This window comes from Trachurus japonicus, chromosome 7 (genome assembly GCF_045865225.1).
Source record: "Trachurus japonicus isolate A0001 chromosome 7, Traja_1.0".
In the NCBI taxonomy this organism is placed as follows: domain Eukaryota; kingdom Metazoa; phylum Chordata; class Actinopteri; order Carangiformes; family Carangidae; genus Trachurus; species Trachurus japonicus.
The window spans coordinates 21,560,104-21,582,662 of record NC_140913.1 but is presented as its reverse complement, the minus strand read 5'-3'; the positions used below and the strand labels follow the sequence as shown (position 1 = coordinate 21,582,662).

The following is a 22,559-nucleotide window of genomic DNA, read 5'->3' as shown; positions in this document are numbered from 1 at the left end:
TTTTGGGTCTTTATTTTGTACAATTGGATATTTATTCACTTTTGTCCATGCTGTTGCATGGTCCTCCTCAGGTTCTTCTGAATATATATTTCAGTTTCATTCCAGTTTCATTCATGTGCTCTGAAATGCACTTTGCTCAAAAAATGAGTATATTATGTTAAAGACTTGAGTTTTCAAAGGCTTTTTTAAAATGCATTTGCTTGGTTTGAATTCTATAAAAATGGGTCGCGACTTAATGATCATGGAAAAATGTGGGTCCCAGAGTGAGACCAGTTGAGAACCCCCGATTTAACTAAATGTAATTGCTTAGCTCTGAGTGTGAAGACCCAGGTTGTTCTGCAGGTTATATGGCTGACCACACCAATCTCCAGCAGCAGCTGGAGTAAACAGAAGAACTGAGGTAGATAGACAGGTTTCTTCTGGTGGCCTTCATCAGCCTCATCCAAAGTCTCCAACATCAAGGTGAGACTAAACCGACTCAATCTTAAGTAGTGCAGTATTGGAGATGAGATAATAGGCTAATAATAACAATGGATTTAATTCATCAGCTGATTTATACTTTTAAAAATGTGCATATTGCAGCGATTTGCATTTTAAAACAACAAAGTTGCAGGCCTATGGTCGACTCTCAGTTGTGATCAGAGATAGTACATTTTCTGTGTTACACTGACACCTAATGGTGTGTATATGATGAGATATTACTGTATGTCATATCATGACATCACCATCTCTACTGGAAACCACTGAGGGTGATAGCTTCAGCACAATCACTCTGAATAGCAAGAAGACAATGGATTATTATATGAAAAAGTTTTAGGGGAATTATGTAATTGTGACCAAACTCCTTTCCCATTATATTAACCTGAAGCATTAAAGACACCCTTTTGTCTTCACTTGAAAGCCACTTTCTAGACATAAAAATGGACAAGAGTTCAGTCACAATTAATGTCCCTTAATACAGTCACTACAGTTAGTGAATGTTTTTTTAATAATGTTTCACATTATCTCCTGACTTTTCAGAGTGATTGTGCTGAAACTGTCTAGAGAGTGACTAGAAGGATGTGGTTTTAAAGGCTGTGGTTGATGGTCTCACAGAGGTGTTAAAAAATGTTTTTAAAAAAATAGAAACTTCCGGCCAGGTTTCCATCATCGTGTCAGTCCTATATGTTTAAAAAGAGCTTGTGAAACTGCAGTAAGATAATATAGTCACTACAGTTTTCACACAAGCTTTGGTTCTTAGATCTGCCCGCTTCTAATTCTGTCAAGAATCAGTTTAGTTTCTCATATACAGTAAGGGTTAGTGTCATTATAAAATGTAACTAAGTGGTACATTTATTGTATTGATCATTAATATCAATACTATGAGTTAGGAAAAGAAAAATGTCTTTCAAACACTCTCAACACTCAACCTATATACAGAGTAAACAAATAACACAGTATTTATTTGATATGCAACACAAGTTGACCTATCAAGTACACAATTAACATTAGAGCAAGTTGTTTCAATTCCTTAAAACGTCTTGTCACTTTTCAGCAGAAATCAGCACTTAAAATTCATTTTGAGAACAGTGTGGTTGAAACACATTTCCTGTTGCTTCAACAGAAAAAAAGCAGATGTCATAGAGACAGGAAAGCTGCCGTTCTGAGGTGAGTGTATTTGCACGCCCATCTAGTCTGGGTTCTGTTTCCTTTGCTGAACTTCACTTCAAAGTAGATGCATGAATCGACTCAGCAACACACTATCTATATGTGCAGCTCAATGGAAAATGTGGCTTATCAAGGTCTTCTGTGTGATATGTAAGTTTTTATGCAAGTGCATTCATTTTTGTGATTTGTCAAAGTATCTGAAGAATATTTTCCTGTACATTCAAAAAATGATTTTCACTGAAAAATGATCATTGTCTGGTTTCACAGATTTCACTGCCATTTGTGCAGCCAATGAAGCAGCTGATGACGGTAAGAAACTCTTTGACACACTGACAAGAACTAAGGCCAGATCGGCACTTTTTAATCGCTGAAAACTTTGTATAGCGTCATACTAAACATCTGCCACATCTGCATTAAGTAGTCACGTATTCTGTTTCCACGTTTATTTATGTCAGTGTATTTAAATATTAAATTTTTTAACAGTCTGTACTACATGCGATACAGACCAAAATGATGATTAGGAAGTAAAGCATGGGTTATGTAAACATGAGGAACACAAAGTACTTCGTTGTCATGAGCCTGACAGTTCCTACAATTCAGTCTGCTGTTAGTGCAAGTTCATATTTCATTGTTCAGTCATGTAAACGTGTTTTTGTTGGTACTTTCAAAACTCTATTGTCCATGGAATGGCCCAGGATAAAATAACAACTGATGTTATATTGTAGCGTTCAATAATTGTTTTGGCTGATTGTTTTACCACTAAACTTTACTGATGCTGCTGGTTAAACCTCACTTGACATGACATGCTCATACCTGTTCTCTGCTTCCATACAGTCACTACACAAACTGTGACAGAAAGTAGGGGAGACCGGGGTTGGTTGGCTACAGGGGTTGGTTGGCACACCCCTGTTTTCTGGCCTCCTGTTGGTCACAGACTCACAAATGTGACATCAAAATGATCATCTTTTTGAGCTGCACTTATCTAGTTTGTTAAAACATCTGAAAATGACTCACTTTTTTGCTGAGGGCAAAATATCAGTTTTTTAGTGCCAAAAGTAAAAAATTGCCCCCCACACTTAAAGTGTTATAAAATTGCTTTGGATAAAGATATTGGAAATGTGTTACTTCCAGTTTGTAGAGATAGGAGTCAGCTTCAATTTGATATGAAACTTGAAAGTCTTTGATGAGTGATGTTAACTGGGCAACATCATATATTCACAAAAGTGGGTTTGTTTTGGTCGGGGTTGGTTGGCACACTCATGTCGGGGTTGGTTGGCACACACAAACCAACCCCAACATGTAGTATACATATATTAAATGTGATTAAACATAATTTCATACAATTCAGTGCACTGAGTGCAAGAAATGGGCACATGGCTTATGCAGTGAAATGGGCTACAAAGCCTACATATGCCAATACTGTAATTCCAGTGATTCTATATAGGCCTAAATGTAAATAATCTGCATCCACCCCACACAGCAAATCTAAAACACAGTGAGATGGAAAGAAATGATAATACAAAGAGGTGATATGCTATATTTAAGAATAAATTCTATGTTCATTGAATATTTTCTCTTTAAAAAAAAAAAAAGCTCAAATCATTTACTTTTTAATGTTCTGTGTACGTGTTATCTTGTTCGTGGCCTTAAATGCCCTGTTTTAGTGTTATACGTGCAAATATGCATGCATATACTATACATGCTATCTTCTTAAATTTGAATATAGAATTAAATTTCCAATGTATTATTATATTGGTTGCTTCATCCATTCATTTTTACATTGTGCCAACCAACCCCATGAAGTGTGCCAACCAACCCCGTGTCGGGGCTGGTTGGCACAAGTGCGCAGTATGATTTTATTCATAAATAAATAGATTTTAGAATATAACTGTGGACATTGAAATGTGTTTAGTTAAAGCTGACACCTTAACCTTTCATTTAATGCTGGTTTGAATATTCTCACATAAATGATGCCAGAGAGCTATGGCAAAGAGTGAAAAGTGTGCCAACCAACCCCGTGGCTCCAACTGTTTATGGTGAGATTTAACCTCCGTCATTTTACTGATCATACATCTACAAGAATAAGAAGGATCATGCAGCTCCTTCTAATATTTTGAATTGAATTTAAAGCAGTACAGAAAGCCATGGGTGATATTTAGGTGTATACAGACAATGGATTATGTAAAGGCTTCCTGAAAAAAACATCACTCTAACTCAGAGTGTAGCCTACATCATGGTATTCTGCTTCAGGATGAGAAATGAGAAATGGAACCAGTGATATCACCACGGGTGTTGTCAAAAGGTTTTATCAGTCATGTTACCTGTACCGTACTGATTTGTATCTACATAACGTCAGTGCAGTTTGACTCACTGCCCTTTACAAGAAACCTGCTTTAATGTGCAAAATTAATCTGGAAGAAACAATACTGAATATCAAATTATTCATATCAATTAATCTAATCTAATGTGAAATTTTAATGTGACAAACTTTGTAAGAATATTATCTTTAAAAATTAAAATGTAATTATATTCAACTCAAGAGCCACATTTAATGTGGCTCTTTTAAATATAAAAAAATCAGGACAAAAAAACAACAACATTAAAAACACTGTAGCTCCTAATGCTGCTGGGGGCCTAAGTGTGCATGGTAATTTCAGCATAATGTTATTTTTTCTAATTATATGAATTGTATGAAACTTCCAGTGCCTCCAACACCATCTTTGCAGAACAACACAGCCTTGGATGTGTTTCCCAATGAGAAAGTGGTATTCAGTTGTGTTATCAGTGGCAGCTCTGACTGGACCTTCACCTGGCACAGAGATGCAGTTGAACTAAAGGATGCAGACCAACATGTGTCTATCTCTGCTGAAGGATCAGTCCTTACAATCACTGCAGCAACATCCACGGCAGGAAGTTATTCCTGTAAAGGTCTTCACAAAACAAGGGCCGTTGCCACTCCAAACAGCAATCCACTTGCAGTCACAGTTTATGGTAGGTTTCTTTACCCGTACTTTTTTACTCAACGTTTGTACAGAGTGACAAATAATTTCAGCATAATGTTATTTTTTCTAATTATATGAATTGTATGAAACTTCCAGAGTTTCCAACACCATCTTTGCAGAGCAACACAGCCTGGTTGGATGTGTTTCCCAATGAGAAAGTGGAATTCACTTGTGTTATCAGTGGCAGCTGGACCTGCACCTGGTACAGAGATGCAGTTGAACTAAAGGATGCAGACCAACACGTGTCTATCTCTGCTGAAGGATCAGTCCTTGCAATCACTGCAGCAACATCCACGGCAGGAAGTTATTTCTGTAAAGGTCTTCACAAAACAAGGGGTGTTGCCACTCCAAAGAGCAATGTACTTGCAGTCACAGTTAATGGTAAGTTTCTTTACCCGTACTTTTTTACTGAATGTTTGTACAGAGTGACAAATAATTTCAGCATAATGTTATTTTTTCTAATTATATGAATTGAAACTTCCAGAGCTTCCAACACCATCTTTGTGGAACAACACAGCCTGGTTGGATGTGTTTCCCAATGAGAAAGTGGAATTCAGTTGTGTTATCAGTGGCAGCTCTGACTGGACCTTCACCTGGCACAGAGATACAGTTGAAGTAAAGGATGCAGACCAACATGTGTCTATCTCTGCTGAAGGATCAGTCCTTACAATCACTGCAGCAACATCCACGGCAGGAAGTTATTTCTGTAAAGGTCTTCACAAAACAAGGGGCGTTGCCACTCCAAAGAGCAATGTACTTGCAGTCACAGTTTATGGTAGGTTTCTTTACCCATACTTATTTCCTGAATGTTTGTACAGAGTGACAAATAATAACTGAAATGTCACCATTTTGTGATCAGGAAACCCAAAGCTGACTCTGAAGCGAACACCAGACTTTGACCAGATGTTCCCTGGAGAATCTGTCACCTTCACATGCAGCGTTGATGAGTCCTCTGGATGGGAATATTTGTGGTACCACAATGGAGATGAAATTCAAGCATCTAATACTGGTTCTTACACGATAAAGTCCATAGATCATTCCAAAAAGGGAGATTATCGCTGCAAAGCCAAGAGAGGCAAAGAGCCATTCTACACAGGGGAAAGTACTTCATCTCTGCAGGTCTCTGGTAAGCAGACCTTTGTCCCGGCCGTGTCACCTGTAGGTCGAACCTCACAACAGCCATTATCACCACAGTCCACTCACCTGCATGAGCCTCTTTTGTGAAGCTGGCAATTTGAATAGCTAAATGATGCACTATATATTTGTGTTGCTTATTTCCAGATCCCCCTACACTTACTGCGAGGCTGCAGTCTTCCTGGTTGGATGTGTTCAATGATGAGATAGTGACATTAAGGTGTGAGGGTGGTGACTCTAAGTGGATGTACACCTGGGAGAAAGATGGACAGAAGATAATCAGACCAGATGATGAGGAATCATGGATTTACAATATCACCTCCGCCACTCAAACTGATAAAGGAGCGTATACCTGCCGAGCTCATCTTGGACCCAGAAGTGTCAGCTCTCAATTAAGTAACACAATTGATGTGAAAGTTTATGGTAAGATTTCATGCCTCTGTACAGCACTAATCTGTTAACCACATTAACTTAACTTTAGTATTAAAATATTCTCTACATTTCTATGTCTTGATCATGATGGTTATTAATTAATGAAATTAAGAAGAGTGTCAAAGGAGGAATAAACCTATAGAGAATCACTGACAATTGTTGCTCCTCTTGGCCTCACAGAATTTTATAGATAGTCACAGTTCAGTGTAGCTGTTTGCATTTACCGTTCTGGTTAACTCTCAGTGCTCTCAGTGCATTGTTCTCAGTCTCTTAATAGCCACTCACTAGCGGCTCTGTATCAAAGGACAGACTGACAAATTAGGTCACCTAGAAACAAGCTGGTGTGAATATATTAGGGTACTTTTCAGCTGAACAAATGTTTCCCCTCAAGATTTGTTATAGAGACTAAAAACAGAACTACGAGAGGGTGAACACTGGACTTACATTTGACCAGTGGCCAGAGACTGATCCAAACCGATTATAATGTTGTTCTGTAGCAGTTACATGTGTTGGCTGATTGTTAACAAGCTCACCACATCAGCTTAAAAGGTGATGATATGTCAGTTTTGGTTTTACACCATGCTTAAACGCCTATAGCCTTGGGTGAACGCCCAGTGTGGCTCTGCCTCAGAGGTTACAAATTCATACTGAAACCTGACTAACAAACACATTGGATCATGTTTGTCTAATCTACACAGCCTGAGCCAGACTAGTTGTGTCTTTGTTTTTTCAGTTTTGTGCTAAGCTAAGCTAACTATTGGTTGCTGGTTAAGGGATGTGAATATCAGGAATCAGTCTCCTTAGCTCTCACCAAGAGTGGTGCGAGATTTAATTTTAAGTGCTCATATGGGTATACACTCACCCTTTATGAGGTACCCGTGCACAGTCTATTACAGTAGAACAGCTCTGTCATGAATTCTACTTTTTTGAAATTTATAACGTTTTGGAGTTTTAGTTGCTATTTACAGAAATGTGTACCTTTAAACACAAACCTAAAGGTCTTGTTGAACTAGACTATAATATAAAGAGGTCTTTCTATTTTTGTTGAAAAAGTTGTGTCAGAATCTTTGTAAAGTGGCTACTGTGTGTATAAGACTGCAACACAAGGTTTGGGGTACAGTGTGGCAGTAATATTGCATTCTGTTTCAGAAAATACACCAACAACAACTTTGAGCCAAAGCCCTCAACACAGCCTGATGTATGTTGGAGAAACCGTGACCTTCACTTGCACGGTTAGCGCGTCCTCTGGCTGGAGCTATCAATGGTACAAAGATGAGAATGAACTCTCACCATCTTCCCCCACTAACACCATCAGCATCCCTCTTCGTGTCTCTGATGGGGGGCAATACTCCTGCAAGGTCACTAGGAGTGTAACAACATCAACAAGCACCAAAATTCCCCTGGACGTTCGTGGTGAGTAAAAAACAGCAAAATAGTATTATTTCAAACAATGTGCACAAGAAATTGTTTGTGGTAAATGCACAGTTTGCTAATCATTCGTTGTAATTCAAGTCATGTTTGACTTCAGTAAAACAACATTTCAAGAGCATCTAGCTTCCGTCATTTTGTGCTCTCTCTGTTGAAACAGGATGTTGTGGTGTGCTATAATGAAGGGAGGGATAGCTCAGAATGGTGCTGTACTTCTACCATGCCTGTGTAGCACAGGAATAGGATGTTTTGTGCAATCTTTGATCTCAGTTCTTCTTCTTTTTTTTAACCTTTTCATGTTTATTTTCCTTATCTGGCTTCTTACTTTCAAGGTCAAACATGAAACCTTTTCTCATTACACACTTCCTCTATACTTTTGTTATAATTTTGTTGTGTGTGCTAGTGTACAAGCTAGTGCCGGCTATGCCTTGACTTGTATCTTTCCACTGATACGATATTATGTACAAAGATGCAGAGGCTGAAACAACTTTTCAATTAGTTGATGAAGTTGTTATTTTTGGTCAAAATTATTTGTCCATTTGGTGTATCTCAGTAAATTAGCTGCTTGTCTTTGTCTTATTGAAAGTAAACTTTTGAAGAACAAAACTGTCTGTCTGACAAAAACCATTTGAAGACATGCTGTACTAGGAAATTGCAGACCACGTGATTACTCAATTCCTCAAGAAAATACCCTGAAGATAACTTGATGAATAGCTGGTTTCAGTCCTACAAAATGATATCTTAAAGGATATGTGCAGTGGCTAATGTGTCTTGTGTGGTTTTAGAAATTCCTGTTCCATCTTTGACGAACCTGGCCCAGTGGTTGGATGTGTTCCCCACCGAGAGTGTGCAGTTGAGCTGTGGCATGAGTGAAGGCTCTGGCTGGAAATACACATGGGAACTAAATGGAGAGAAGGTCCAGAATGATAATGATGTGTCTCTTAACCGCAGTGCAACAACACTTTACATCCGTTCTGCTTCAGCTAAACATGCAGGACAATATCTGTGTAAGGGACACCTCAAGGGCAGATCAGTCCAAAGCAGGTCCAGCGATCCACTTACTCTCACAGTGTATGGTGAGTTTTTTTTATATATTCATTGAAATACTTACTTGATATACTGTATATTATTTTAGGGAATGTTTTCTCATGTGAGGTGTGATTACCGGTAAGTATTTTTGGCGATTAGGCTAAGTTGCTGGAGTGGAACAAATATGTGCTAAAGCTAACTTTTGTCATTTTACACACCGGTGGTAACAGCATGTTTATTTACCCTCAGGTGAGAAACCCAGGCTCATACTGACACAGGATCCAGAGTACAGTGTGATGTACCCTGGGGAATCTGTCTCCTTCAGTTGTCACATAAATGTCTCCTCTGGCTGGGAATATCTGTGGTACAAAGATAATAATGGACTTGGTGCATCTGATAGAATGTATTCAGTCAACTCTGTTGTGACAGCTGATAGTGGATTATATACATGCCAAGCAAAAAGAGGCAGGAATCAGGTCTTTCACACTGATTCTAGTCAGGCTATACAACTTCAAGTTCAAGGTAAGTTTTTGTTGACTTCCCCAAAAATATTTTATTTTCTGTAGCTGACTGGTCAGATATTTTTTCAACAGTTAACAGCTGCTGTTATGACAGAATATTATATAAATATACATACCGGTAATTCTTCTGCTTTGTGTCTTTAGGGGAAAAGCCGAAGGCTTTGATCACTCAAAACCCAGACGTTAACCAAACGTATGAGGGAGAGACGGTGCTCTTTGAATGTTCAGTTGGAGTTTCGTCAGGTTGGAAGTATCAGTGGTACAAAGATGAAGTGCCACTGTCTAACAACCATGACTTATCAATCCATAATGCCAGTTCATCAGATAGTGGGACTTATAAATGTGTTGCCAAAAGAGACAAATCAGAGTACAGTGCAGAGCCCAGCGGACGGTACTTACGTATACTGGGTGAGAATAATACTTTCTATTGATGTGTTGTGCTCTATATTTAAATGAACCATGTCTACAACTGTGTATGGATTTCATGCTGGTCAACATCTTCCAGAATAAAGATACATCTCAAGTTTTTCACGTGATTTAAAAGTGATCGAAATGTGTTTTCAGAAATTCCTGTTCCATCTTTGAAGAAGGTGACCCAGTGGTTAGATGTGTTCCCCTCTGAGAGTATGCAGATGGAGTGTTGGAACGATGGCAGCACCAACTGGAAATATACATGGTACAAAGATGGACAGAAGGTCCAACCTGGTAAAGCGGTGTCTTTTGACTCGGATCAAAGATTTCTCTCCATCAGTTCTGCTTCAGCCTCACATCGTGGACAGTACAGCTGTTCAGCAAAGCTTAAAACAAGGCACGTCAACAGCATCATCAGTTCTGAACTAACACTCAGTGTTTATGGTGAGATTTTTTTATTTTCTTCCTTTTTTGTTCTTGCTACAGTTCTAACATTTTTAAATTCAATGTTTTATACTGACTATAAAATTGTCTTTTTAAAGCAGCAATGTGAATTTTCTTTGCAAATACGCATATTTACTTTCTTGCCAACTGTCAGACTACAAAAGCAATATATCTGTCATGTTCAATGCAAAGCTGCAGCCAGTCAGTGGTTGGCTCCATGACTTGGTGCATGAGGGAAGCAGCTAGTCTGGCTCTATACAGTACATAGGTTAAAAAATCCACCTATCTCCTTGTGACCAATGCTCCCAGCAATATTAATTATGTGACCATTCTTAAAACCTAACCCTAACCCTGCAAGATTATTTATTATTAATGAGCATGATAGGAGCTGGTTGTCAGCTGATTCCCCTGCCTTAAGTCTTTATGCCACGCTAAGGCAAGAGGGTGGCATCAATCATCTCATCCACCTCTTGCAAGAAAGCGCAAACATGTATTTTCAAAAATGACTATTTCTGTAAAAGTGGACTGAGGAAAACAGTTGAGGGGAGAAGTTAATCATATTGGTAAGGAAGTAAGGAAGTGCAGTTTCAGTAAATCAAAGTTGCCATTTAAAGCATCTAGTTAAAGGTCAGCTTTTGGTTAATGTGCAATGCAATTTACATTTAAATGCTGTTTTACCTTTAGACATATCATTTTTTATCACCCCTCAGATGATAAACCCAATGTCACACTGGTGCAGAATCCTGAGCATGAAGACATGCACACCGGAGATTCAGTCTCCTTTACCTGTCACTTTAATATCTCCTCTGGGTGGGAGTACTTGTGGTACAAAGACAATACTCAACTTACAGAATCTGGAAACAATCATACCATCAGTTCTGTTGTGACGGCAAACACTGGGTCATATTCTTGCAAAGTGAAAAGAGGAACAAAAGAAGTCTTCCACTCAGACCAGAGTAAGGTTCGCCAGCTCAATGTCGAAGGTATGTTTTGTGTTCTTCCTCTTTCATTGTTTTTGTTTGCACACAAGTGTTGAGTGTGTTTATTACAGCTGTTACTGTGTTTCTTCAGAACGCCCACAGGCTAAGATAGTCCTGCTAACTGGCTGGTCAGAAGTCTTTTCCACTGACAGCTTGGTGCTCACATGTGAGGTGATGATGGTGGAGAGCAAGAATATGACTTGGAACTACACATGGTAATGCTCCTCAAAAAGGTCCTTTAATACTGTAGGATCATTTTCAAAAATGCATTACTATGTGTCATGTGGATTTTCACCTTGCTAAAAATTCAACAATGCAGAAAACTCAACTTCAACAAAATTGTGAACAGGTTCAAGGAGGACCAACCAATTGATGGGATGTCTAAGAAACATTTCGTCACACCCCAGAATGACCCAAAACAGAGCTCTTACACTTGTTGTGGCGTTCGCGACGAGAGACCATTGTACTCAAAAAACAGTGATCTTTTCAAGACCAAGAACCTTCGTGAGTACAAATGAAGCCTGGAAGGTGTAAATTTTAATTCTGCTAATTTCTCCCTCTCTCACTGATTTTTATTTTTAATCTGCAGTTTTGAAGAGGAGGGTGCTTCTGTCCATCTCTGGCTGTATCTTCTTTGGCCTCATCGCCGTCTTCCTCGGTTGCATTGCCCTCAGAGTCTTCCGAAAACCAGGTGTTACTTAAATTTGGGACATTTTGAATGCATGCATGGATTGAATGCAGGATTATAAATATCATCTTCATTAAAGTAGTTATAATCAATAATGCTTTAATAACAATGTATCAAGTGATACAATGTGACAGCATAGTAGAGATACATCTACATTATTTCCTTTGAAGGTTTGTGGTTTCAGCTCATACTGACGTCTTCACAATATCGGAAAATAACAAACAAAAGCCACACTGAGGTCACTGTTTTTTTTTTCTAATCACATAGATCTTGATGAAGACAAACCAGAAGAGGAAAACCTGTTTCTCACGATGGCTCAGATGAAGGACCGTACTGGTATGCTGACACCACCCCTCTGTGGTTTTTGGTTGCTTTTTTCATTTATACTAAAGACACTGTTCTGAATTTACTGTTCGAGAAACTCCCTATGTTTTCATGGTGACCTTAAGCTGTGGTGTTCGTTTGTGCTGAAAGTTCATTCTTCCCTCCTGCAGATGCACCCTGTCCGTTGGTTGAGTACATCACGGATGCAGCGCTGAATTCACCACCTAAAGGTTAATGACCCACACATGCATAATGCGCATAATTAAAGAAAAACAAAAAAGTTATCTCTAATAGGTCTCCAACTAATGTTTATTTTCATTCTTGATTAATCTGCTGTTTTGTAGGGTTTATAAAATGACAAATAACAACTATTGGATTAACTATCATTATCGTTTTCTGTCCACAGCTGGTTGATAACATATCGATTCATAGCATCATATCATTCGCTGACAGTTTCTGCTCTTCTTGGTTGTATTATTAAAAAACTGATCTGATTTGCAGAGGGTGATGAGAATGGCACGATTAGCAGTGAGACGACACCCCTACCCATAACCACACCAGAGGAACAAGGTGACATTGCATGTCCACTTTTCGAATGAAACATTTCCTCTGTTAGGCCAGTTTCTCTGTAGCTGACATATAATACTGTATACTGTATTACTGATCGCTCTTTCCACACCTCACTCTTATTCTTGTTTCACTAGCTGTGACGACTGAGAGCCACGACAAGGAAGAAAACGGTGGCCTGGCTTCCTTCAAGCAATGAGTCACTGAGGATGTATTCATGTCAGCATAATAGGTCATTCTTTGCAGGCTGAAATCTATAGATTATAGTCTATAAACTTCCGACAGCCCTGTGTTGCTGATTATATACCAGAGTGTATTAAACCTGGAGAGAAAAGGTAGCTATTGCATGATGCTTATTGCTAGCAGGGCAGAAAAAGTAAAGTAGTGCCAAGTTGAGGCCTCTGTATGTTGGGTATCATTGGATATCTAAAGAATCAGCTTTATATTGTCACTATGTTAATATTTATAGATCACTGTGTTAGTATTAGTCTTGAATTACACCTGAGTCTCATCATTATTGTTTAAATGATGAGGTTTGTTCGCATAGAAACAATCTTACTTGTGTAAAGTGGTAGATTAAAGTTGACTAAAGTCATTAGGATCCTTTTTCTGTGGACAATGTTGGCACAAAATTCTAAAGGAAATAATCTAATACTGTAGTTGACAAGATGGACAGACCATCATTGTATTTTAACTGCATATATTATTCATGTATTACTCTGCTGGACTGCATAGTGCTGGTGGCAATTGTACATTTTTTTATTATTTTTTAAATCTTTGTTTTGATGAATTAACTGTCAAAGGTACTGCTAAACTAAGACTTAAACTAATTATTTATGCTGTCATCATCAGTCATACACATTGTTAGCTTTCAGTTATTGCATGCATTGTGCATAATGTCATGTTCTGCAGGGTCATTTATCAGTTATCTTTCAAGTAATGTTTCAGTTCTTAAAACAAACACCAGATGTCACTAGATTTAAGTTAGGCTTGTCCAAACCTTATTTAATATTGTTTCAGCAACAATTATTGCCTCGTTTGGATACTGTATTATATATTTGCCTAGAAATACAACAATTTTGTATCACCCTGTGAATTTTTTACAATAAAAAATACAAAACTTTGTCATTAGTGTTCATTAAAACATATATTCATCCAGTGGTGATTTCACAAGTAGGTTGATTTGTGGTTCAGTCGGTGGAGAGTTCTGGAAAGAAGAAAAATAGCACAATTATTCAGGTGAACCTCTAAACCAACAGCTTGTTGACACAGAAAAAACAACAACACAACAAACACCACACTTAACACACTCACATCTACTTGAGGATTTCAGCCAGTTTCTCCACATAGTACTGGTAGTTCTCCTGACAATCCTCCCAGGGTGCAAAGCTCTGGTCCTCCTTCTCCACATACGTCTCCCAAACATGCAGGAAGTCAGAGGGCTTCATCATGCGCAGTTTGCAGCCAGCACTCGCCAGAGCCCGCAGCCCTTCTACTATCTCCGGCTGCTCCCACTCAAAGAGACGGGAGCAGAATATGCAGAGACGGACCTTTTTGCGCTGCTGGAGGATGTTGGTCAGCTTGGCTGCACAGGCTACACAGGGACTGGATGATACATACCATGTGATATCATACTCCTGGGAAGAGTTAGGGAGCACCTGGGAAGGAATTTATATTTATAGGAATTTATTGAGGAGAAAAATCATAATAGAAAAGGACAACTGCTTGGAGACTTATAGAAATCAGATCTCTGGTGGGATTTAACAGTGAGAACAGCTGGGTGTGAGCATTCATTACCTGTTGAAAGAAGGCCTCTTCAGCATGTGCTGTGGCATGTTCATCCTCCATATAACCTTTCAGAGGCTCCTCGCTGCCTCCTGCTGTATCCACTCTGAAGCACAGTAGGGTTTTGTTCCTCCCCGATGAGTACTCCACATTCCTGAACTGAAACTTGAAGTAAAATGGACTCATCTGTTCCCTGGTGGGCAGTGAAAGTGAGAGTTTCCTTAAATCTCATGTAAAGTAGCCTGTTTCCTTTTCAGTGAGCTTGAAAACTAGAGCTTTACAAAACACGTACACATCACTCACTGCCATCGTCATTGGATGTTTTTAATTTGCACATAGGTTGAATTACCAGGGCTAAGTGGGAAAAAAACAATCATCATAATTCATCTGTCAGCAACACTTTAAAAGTAGCTTGTCACCTTTCACTGTGGTAACTGGAAATACCTTTCCAGTCATTCACTTATGATGAACTTTTCAAACATCTATGGCTTTCAGACAATGGTTTAAAAAAGTGATGATGGTGAGTGCTCAATACAGACAGTGACACAGTGCAGAGAATATTAACACAGTCACCGCAGAGTAAACTGGTGGTTCTATAAATATTACTGGCTTTTAAATCATCCCATAATCTGTGAATGTGCCAGGCCCTTTGTGACTCAACCGCTGCACAAAACACATGGCCCTCTTTCTTTTAGTAATGTTATATTATGCACGAATATCCAGATGGATTACACAAATAGGTCCCTATAGCTTTGATATCAAACAGCTAATACTCAAAGGTAAAGAATGGGGAACAGATGCTAGGTGGAGTGATACAGCAGAGGCCGGCGTCTGTGTCGGCTCTGTGACTCATCCCTATTCTTACTGCTGCGTTAGTGAGGATGGCAGGTGCAAGTTGTTAGTATCCTTCCTCACTGAAATCAAATAGGACATATACAGGGAACAATATGGCCTAGACAAAGAAGAGCTCTTTAATCTAAAAAGGAAATAACATAACATATACATAAGTGGATGTGTTAGACAGCAGAACAGGTGTTTAAGTAAGACATGCTGACTTAATTCTTCTGGTGTGTGTATTAAATCGTACCCACCCTGTGACAATCTCAAACGGTGGCAGCTCAATGGGCTCAAACTCTCCATTTTCTTCATTTTTCTCCGGCTCTGTACCTGTTGCCCCTGCACTTTCCCCATTCGTCTTCTCCTCTTCTGTCTTGGGCTGCTCTGGGGTCGTCTCTGGCTTCTTCACAGGTTTTTCAGGCTTTTTCACACTTTTCTCCTTCCCTTTGTCCTTTTCTTTTTCTTTATCCTTCTCGCCATTTGTTTTAGTTTCCACCTTCTTCTCTTTCTTCTTAACACTGAACCGACTGTTTCTGTCAGCCATGATTTTGTGTAAGTGGGTGACAGTGTTAGATAGAGAGAGAGGGAGGGAGAGAGAGAGGGAGAGATAGTCTAAGTGGAGTGATAACCCTGGTGGATTTACAGAAATAGATCCTATTGTGCTGTGACTGGAGTCACAACATGTGCATGTCTGACCGGGGCAGGGGTAAGTGCCTCAGTCAACTCACTCCCCCTCTTTCCATGCCCTGGCTATTAAAAGGCCAAATACAAGAACAAGATTGACTGCCAACATGCTGCAGGATGAAAGTAGGGCAGGATAGGACTTACATTTCCTCCAACCACACTTAATGCCAAAATAAGAACTGAAAATGTCATATTTGCGTATAAATGTATTGCCTTAAATACAAGGAGTGGCAGCTTTTTAATCTATGGGGCTTTAACTGTCAACAGGCCAGCAACAGTAAGGTTATTAATAACGATACTTGGTTATGTGTGTCTGTGTGTATGGGGTAACCAGGGATGTGTTGATACTGAACTCCACTTTTGTTTGTGCCAGCACTCATGTCCTGCAGCCCATTAGGCCTTTGCAAAGCGCCAAGGCCAGCTAAAGGGCACCCCAAATCGGGAAAGACCGTGAGGTGAGCAGAACAAACAAATACAAACACACAATGTGCAAGAAGAATATTTGTCTCTTGAGTGCAGTGTGGCCCAGCGTGCATGTGTCCGTGAGCAATCAATCTATGAAATCACCCTGCATCAATACGGCCCTCTGCCGAGGCCGTTGTGTGGGGGAGGGGGAAATTGGTTTTGTCGGAGTGTGTGTATTTCTGTGTCTTTGTGTGTCTATATACAGACAGAAAATGGCTTTCTGCACTGCAGATGTAATAACTTGAGGCATAAGGGAGAGGGTGGGAAGGAGGGGGCAGTTCAATTACAATTTCCTCCACTCCCTCGGCCTCACTCTATGCCAAGTAATTCATTTCAGAGGCAATTACCAATAGGACCGCAGCCCGGCCTGCTCGTCTAACTCTAACTCGAATGGATGAGCTGTCACAGCCGAGAAGGGGAGGGGGGGATTCAAGCTGCTCCACATACACTCACAAACAACAACACACCCGTGGGGGTGAGCAAAAACACTTCTCAAAGATAAGCACACTGACACATCCACACAGATATCTAGCAACACATCTAAATCCACAGAGACATCCTGGGGTGATAATCATTAAGATCACAGAAATCTTTGATAATTGTGATCTATGGAGGGAAATCTCATTGTATCTCACACAGATAAAAACACTTCCTCTGAGCAACAACAAAAACAGTAAGACTATGGGGTGAAGCAGTTGGTTAAGAAGAGACACAATCCTACAGTTCTCACCATAACATCACTGCAATTCCTTCATCTTCAGGCTGATTGATGCTGTTGTTTATTGTTCTGCGTTAATCATAAAGCCTTATTCTATGTATTTAAATACTTTATGCCTCCTGAATCCTGATGTAGCATGAGAGAACGAGGCTACAGCAACCACACATATTTGAAGCCATTTATTTCTGTGTCCTCCTGCAGTAAGGTTTGTGGTCCTACTTTGGGGATAAGGGCAGTGTAGGATGTGACTGCTGTCTGCCTGCTGACTCAAATCTAACTGTAATGGAATTACTTGCAATTACCCAGACTCCCCACTGGCCCAGCCCAGAGTAACAGAGTCTCTGTATAAAGGCGAACACACACCACATAGTTCACAGTTTCTCCTTCAAAGCAATGCTCTGCACAAGTGGTTTCAAAAATATTTCCCCGAGGTCAGGCGAAGCAAAAGTCTCTGTTATGCCACATGCACTCATTCTCTGTTAGCCTTGTGGGGCAGAGACAGGGTCAAACTCATTTCAATTCCTCAAAGTTCAGAAGTAGAATTGGACATGAAATTGAAAAAGGGAGAAAAAAAACTGCAGATAATGAAAATGAAATGGAATTGACCTTGATTCTGGCAGAGTACACGTGGTGTTATAAAGGACTGACAGAGGAAAAAATAAATGAATTAGGGTCACAGAATGAGATATATGAAGCATATTTCAGCTCTTCTCCACCAGCAGAAAAAAGCTGGTGTGTGATGTACACACATGCACTCACATCCGCAGGCTGCACAAACCTCTACGTTAGGAAGTGAAACTCATTTATTATGATGTCCCATTGATGAGGCATACGTACAGAAAAAGAAAAAAAACAATAAAGGGATAACATATTGGTAAGCTGCTGTTAACGCTCTTTCAAAAACAACATCAGCTGAATTAGTCACAACCTGGGGTTATTGTATATTAGTGAAAATAAATTATATGCTACAGTATGCAATAACTGACCATTTGGTTTTTGTAGGTATATCAGTGTTGGCTGGTACAGACACAGGCTGTGAGTTGTGGTGGTGGTGCTGGGGGGGGGGGGTTCCTGTGGCTGTATGAAGACCCTGATCAGGCAAAATAAGTAAATACATAAATTTTAAGCTGCTTCTAGTCCCTTCAGTCCGCAGCAGTATGATAGTCTGTATGCAGGCCACATAGTAAACAGACAGAAACCCTTTTATACTCAGCCTTTGTACTGAAATTCTGGTTAGTTTCACTCCATCTCAGTGTAGTATCAGAACTGTGTTATGTTGCTAGCTCACTTTCCTTAGAGAGGAAACGAGGTTAGTATCCAAGGAGTAACATTACTGCAGGTACAAAGCTATCAGTTGCTGTTTAGTTAAAAAAAAAAAGTTTGACCCTTAGCTCTAAGTCCATAATAATCTGTAATTGGCTTTGAGGTAGATGAGCGTCTCCAGGTTCTTTGGTAAGATGCGGCCTCTCTCTGGCCGCAGGCAGCGCCCGGCAGCCGCGAAAATACTTCCCACCACAGTGCCACAAGCAGGTATGGTAAATGCCCTCTTGGCCACCTGGGCAAGCAAAGGAAAGTCAATTGCTTTACGCCGCCAGTAATGCAAAGCATCCTCATCTGTGGGTTCCTCTCGTAGATATACAGCCAGCTCCTGCTCTAGGCTCTTGGCCTGTGTTGTGGGTCTCTGCTTGATGAAAGAGAACAGCTTGCAAGGCCGAGAAAGTGAGGAGACTGGCGAAGGAGCCGGAGCAGGAGGAGTCTTGGACTGAGGGTGTAGGTCTGTTGTGGGGTTTATCGGGCTGGAGGCTGTGGAATGTTTAGATAACTCCTCTAGGAGAACTTGTTTGTGCCAGTCGGGGTTGCTGCTCCAAGTGAGCTTGAACTGGGGGTCCAGAGCGGTGGCGGTGATGTAGAGCGGGTCCTCCAGGATAGGAGCCAACCGACGCTCTACTGCCTGGCTGAGGCCCAACAGGAGAGAGGGGCAGTTGGGCGTTGATGTCTCAGAAAGATGCTTACGAAGGCCCAGGACACACGGCAGCCCCAGGCTGATGGATACATGTCTGTCTGTCTGAATGTCTGCCTGTCTGTCCCCATGCACCATGTCCCAGGCTTCAGTGAAGGGCTCCAAAGTGTCTGTGAGCTCCCTCAGGAGGGCTCTCTCCGAGGAACCCAGCGCCAGCTCTCCTGGACCACTCATCTCCTCCAGGAAGTCCACGGAGTCTAACAGCCGTCGAAGCACCTGGATAATAAAATAAAAAGGTTTTGGTAAACATTTTAGATCAATGGGAACACACTCTTTTGTTCATGCAGAAAAACTACTGAGTCTCACAATATAAACCTTACTGAAACAGTCAGATAATCAGTCTATTAAATTAAAGTTATTAAGGACACATACTGTGTAATGGTAATACTTAACCTATCATTCATAAGAAGCACATAAACATCTTATAAAAGGTTCATTTGCCTTTTTTCTGTGATAAAAACTAAATATCTTGTCTAAAATTACTGTCATAAATCATTAAACACTTAAAAAATGTTCGTTTATAGGCGTACAATTACAATAATTATAAATTGTTTATTAAGCACCTATATTTGAGGTGTCACAGTATAGCATAGTAACTGTGACAATAAAAACATTGCATATTTATATTGTGATACAGATACAGATGTGATAACATCACAATGGCAGATCAACAGGCCTTGTCGACCTTTTTGCTTATCAGCCCAATTTGTTTAATTGTACCTTTTGTATGCTTTTGTTACACTCTGTCTCCAAATTAATTTGTCAGTAAAAGGAAAAAAAACACAAAAACAAAGTTAAGGTGAATTTGCGAAAAACAAACAAACAAAAAGTCTAGTATTACTTCCCTCTAATTTTCTATACTTATGACTTTAATGTTCTTACTACTATGAGTTTTTTGGGCCATGATAATCTTGTGTGAGATATTGTGACCTCCCTGCTTAGAACACTGCTTTGCGACTTATTAATATTACATACCTTAAGCTGTGCAGCCCAGTCTCTTACTATAGGAGGGGTATTTCGTGGTCCTCCCATTGTCAGCCCAGTACCATCAAACACCTGGCTGAGTTTCTCAGGTGGGACAGCAGAGGTAATGTAGTTGTAGAAGCAGGCTGCCTTGGCCAGAGTGGAGGAGAGCTGTGGACAAGAGCGCAACCCCTCTCTAACACACTGTTCAAGAGAGCGAGAGAAACAGTCCACCCGACAAACTCCTAGACCCTGCTCCAATGAGTCCTCCCAGTCTGCCTCATCTCCCCCATCACCATGGCCGTTCCTGATCCCTTCCTCCACGTCGTTGCCATTCCCCATCTCTTCTTCATCGTTGTCATCTTGAAGGTTTGCATGACGAGGTGAAATCAGGAAACCAGGAAGACAGCATGGCTTTAATGTTGTTGTTACCAGGAGAGGGTCCGCAACAACACGAAATGCTCTCCCAGACACCCCATGAGAGTGGCAAACTTCATCAAAATCTGACAGCACACGACTCCCAGAGCTGCCACCAGACAGGGGAAGGCACGCCAGCAGAGCTGAACGCATCTGCCAGTCAGATGTGAGAAAATGGCAGGTGACACCAAGGTATCTACGGCGAGAGACAGAAGACTCAGCAGTGAGATACTGGAACCAAGTTGTAACTGTGTTGTTTTTGCTTGATTTGACCTTACCCTGACGTGGGTCCAGAAAAGCCCCTCCACAGATCCAGGCTGAGACTGAGAGCGTGTGCCGAGGCCAGGGCCTGACGGGTCGTCAGCTGGACTTGGTAGGTGTAGGCTGGAAGGAGCTGGCTGTGGATGTAGTGCTGAGGCTCTGGAGTGTAACGAGGCTCTAGGAGCTGCAGCAGCTCTCTGAAGCCTTGATTTTCCACTATGGACACTGGCTGCAGATCGCGCACAATCATCTTAGCTATGGCCTCAGAGATCAAAACCTACAGTGACAAAACCCAGTGTGAATGACCCTGATTTTTACGGCAGAGGATTTAATTGCAATGTCAAATTGCATAATGTAACACTTGTCATATAGGATTACATAAATAGAAGGACAGTTATTTGCATCTGAAGTGGTGATGGACTATTATGCACACCTGACGTGGGTCGTGTCTGTCAAACTTGGTCACCCCTCCGCCTGAACCTCCTCCTACTCCTCCCTCCACATTTCCCAATCCTCCAATACCACCTCCTCCTCCTCCTCCTCCTCCTCCTCCCACTCCGGTGCTGATGGGAAGAGTGAAGCGGGTATTCCCTCCATTGCTGGTGAAACTGTGCAGGGAACCAGAGGAGTAACCCTCTCTTTTCATATCCTTCCTTTTCACAAAGTCATCATACATGGCCTGGTGCTTCCGCTGAATGGGAGAGAGATAGAGAGGGACACAGCATTGTTAACTGGCTGACAGGTAGAACACTTAGCCTAATTCAGTGTTTATGTGTCTACAGTAGGCTACATCTCCTCACCACACTGCCTTGTCTAAATATCAGTATCAGCAGACAGTGTGTGGGTAAACCTGACTGTAGGGCCAGCTGGTTAGCTGATACTGACACTAAATAAAAAAGATAAGAGAGATAGTAAGTGTGCAGGATCCGTCCCTTCATGTTAACAAGCACACAATACATTTTGATTTTGAAATCATTACCTTGAGATGTGTTACGAAGTTGGACGTGACGCTCCGCTTCGCCTGGATCCTGGTACCACAAGCCTTGCAGTTGGACTCGATTTTGCCATTTTCACCTTCAAACACAATATTAAAGTAATCCAGAATAGACACCTTCGAAACTGACGCCATTGGAGCCAGCAGTTCCTCTGCCGCTGAGTGAAATCAACTTGCGATCAAGGGCAATCTGAGTGCGAGGTATCAATCTCACCTCGGCTCTGATCATGAGCGCAGGCCAGCGTGTTTACTTCCCCAACCCCTGACCACACATCAACAAATGTTGCTGCCAGTTGCGCAGACAAAGGGAAATTGAAGGACTTGGCGTCGCTCGCACGTCCGAAATCGGCCACAACAAATCGCGCTCCGCGAGCTGCTGCGGATGTCTGGAAACATCAATAATCAACCAGTGAAGCTACATCCGTTGTTTCTGCGCTCCCATCCGTCGATCGGACGCAAGTGGAGGGGAGGCAGAGCGGTGTGTTTCATGGAGGTATGTAGCCCAGAGACACTATTATAATTGGACCAGGAAGTACACACAATAAACGGGAGTTTCGTATCCCATTTCGACAGTTCCCGGTAACGTTCGGCTGTCCCCAGTCAAGATGCTCGGATCTGAGGGAGGTGGCGCTCGGTCAGATGTTTTCAATTACACCCATGTCGTTATAATAAGAGGAGGCAGCTTCCCTCTGATATTGTAGCATTTTCAATACGATTTTAAAGTAAGATCAGATATTTTTATTTGAAATGTAGCTACACACACTGACCTGATAATCACAATAAAACAGAAATCTGAATTAAATATAGG

At 40.9% G+C, this 22,559-nt stretch overlaps 3 protein-coding genes across 3 annotated transcripts; 1 reads left to right on the top strand and 2 right to left on the bottom strand.

Annotated features, from left to right (window-relative positions):
• The first annotated feature begins 1,707 nt into the window (after positions 1 to 1,707).
• LOC146984713 (hemicentin-1) lies at positions 1,708 to 13,732 on the top strand. The gene is made up of 19 exons (XM_085783211.1): positions 1,708 to 1,797; positions 1,915 to 1,956; positions 4,351 to 4,638; positions 5,134 to 5,424; positions 5,509 to 5,775; positions 5,931 to 6,206; positions 7,365 to 7,628; positions 8,429 to 8,719; positions 8,922 to 9,194; positions 9,338 to 9,601; positions 9,758 to 10,048; positions 10,759 to 11,031; positions 11,120 to 11,243; positions 11,378 to 11,532; positions 11,618 to 11,719; positions 11,984 to 12,052; positions 12,211 to 12,270; positions 12,542 to 12,610; positions 12,745 to 13,732. The coding sequence occupies exons 1-19, from the start codon at positions 1,719 to 1,721 to the stop codon at positions 12,804 to 12,806; spliced, it is 3,540 nt and encodes a 1,179-aa protein (XP_085639337.1). The 5' UTR covers positions 1,708 to 1,718; the 3' UTR covers positions 12,807 to 13,732.
• Positions 13,586 to 15,787, bottom strand: apobec2b (apolipoprotein B mRNA editing enzyme, catalytic polypeptide-like 2b). The gene is made up of 4 exons (XM_085782080.1): positions 15,484 to 15,787; positions 14,405 to 14,585; positions 13,922 to 14,265; positions 13,586 to 13,814 (listed from the first exon to the last, which is right to left on the bottom strand). Exons 1-3 carry the CDS (start codon positions 15,771 to 15,773, stop codon positions 13,924 to 13,926), a joined length of 813 nt encoding a protein of 270 aa, XP_085638206.1. The 5' UTR covers positions 15,774 to 15,787; the 3' UTR covers positions 13,586 to 13,814; positions 13,922 to 13,923.
• Positions 15,617 to 22,291, bottom strand: LOC146984711 (zinc finger BED domain-containing protein 4). Its single transcript, XM_085782066.1, has 5 exons — positions 21,737 to 22,291; positions 21,191 to 21,448; positions 20,775 to 21,034; positions 20,092 to 20,692; positions 15,617 to 19,332 (listed from the first exon to the last, which is right to left on the bottom strand). The coding sequence occupies exons 1-5, from the start codon at positions 21,884 to 21,886 to the stop codon at positions 18,490 to 18,492; spliced, it is 2,112 nt and encodes a 703-aa protein (XP_085638192.1). The 5' UTR covers positions 21,887 to 22,291; the 3' UTR covers positions 15,617 to 18,489.
• Positions 22,292 to 22,559: the final 268 nt, after the last annotated feature.

Bases quoted from the DNA above. Each gene is read 5' to 3' on its own strand.
- LOC146984713 (XM_085783211.1), top strand. From the start codon at position 1,719: ATGAATCGACTCAGCAACACACTATCTATATGTGCAGCTCAATGGAAA. The intron at 10,049-10,758 runs GTGAGATTTTTT...ATCACCCCTCAG, and splicing joins ACTAACACTCAGTGTTTATG to ATGATAAACCCAATGTCACA. The intron at 12,611-12,744 runs GTGACATTGCAT...TTGTTTCACTAG, and splicing joins AACCACACCAGAGGAACAAG to CTGTGACGACTGAGAGCCAC.
- apobec2b (XM_085782080.1), bottom strand. From the start codon at position 15,773: ATGGCTGACAGAAACAGTCGGTTCAGTGTTAAGAAGAAAGAGAAGAAG. The intron at 14,586-15,483 runs GTGGGTACGATT...ACTGCCCACCAG, and splicing joins CCGTTTGAGATTGTCACAGG to GGAACAGATGAGTCCATTTT. The intron at 14,266-14,404 runs GTAATGAATGCT...ATTCCTTCCCAG, and splicing joins AAGAGGCCTTCTTTCAACAG to GTGCTCCCTAACTCTTCCCA.
- LOC146984711 (XM_085782066.1), bottom strand. From the start codon at position 21,886: ATGGCGTCAGTTTCGAAGGTGTCTATTCTGGATTACTTTAATATTGTG. The intron at 21,035-21,190 runs GTGTGCATAATA...TTGTCACTGTAG, and splicing joins ACAGACACGACCCACGTCAG to GTTTTGATCTCTGAGGCCAT. The intron at 20,693-20,774 runs GTAAGGTCAAAT...CTCTCGCCGTAG, and splicing joins TTTTCTGGACCCACGTCAGG to ATACCTTGGTGTCACCTGCC.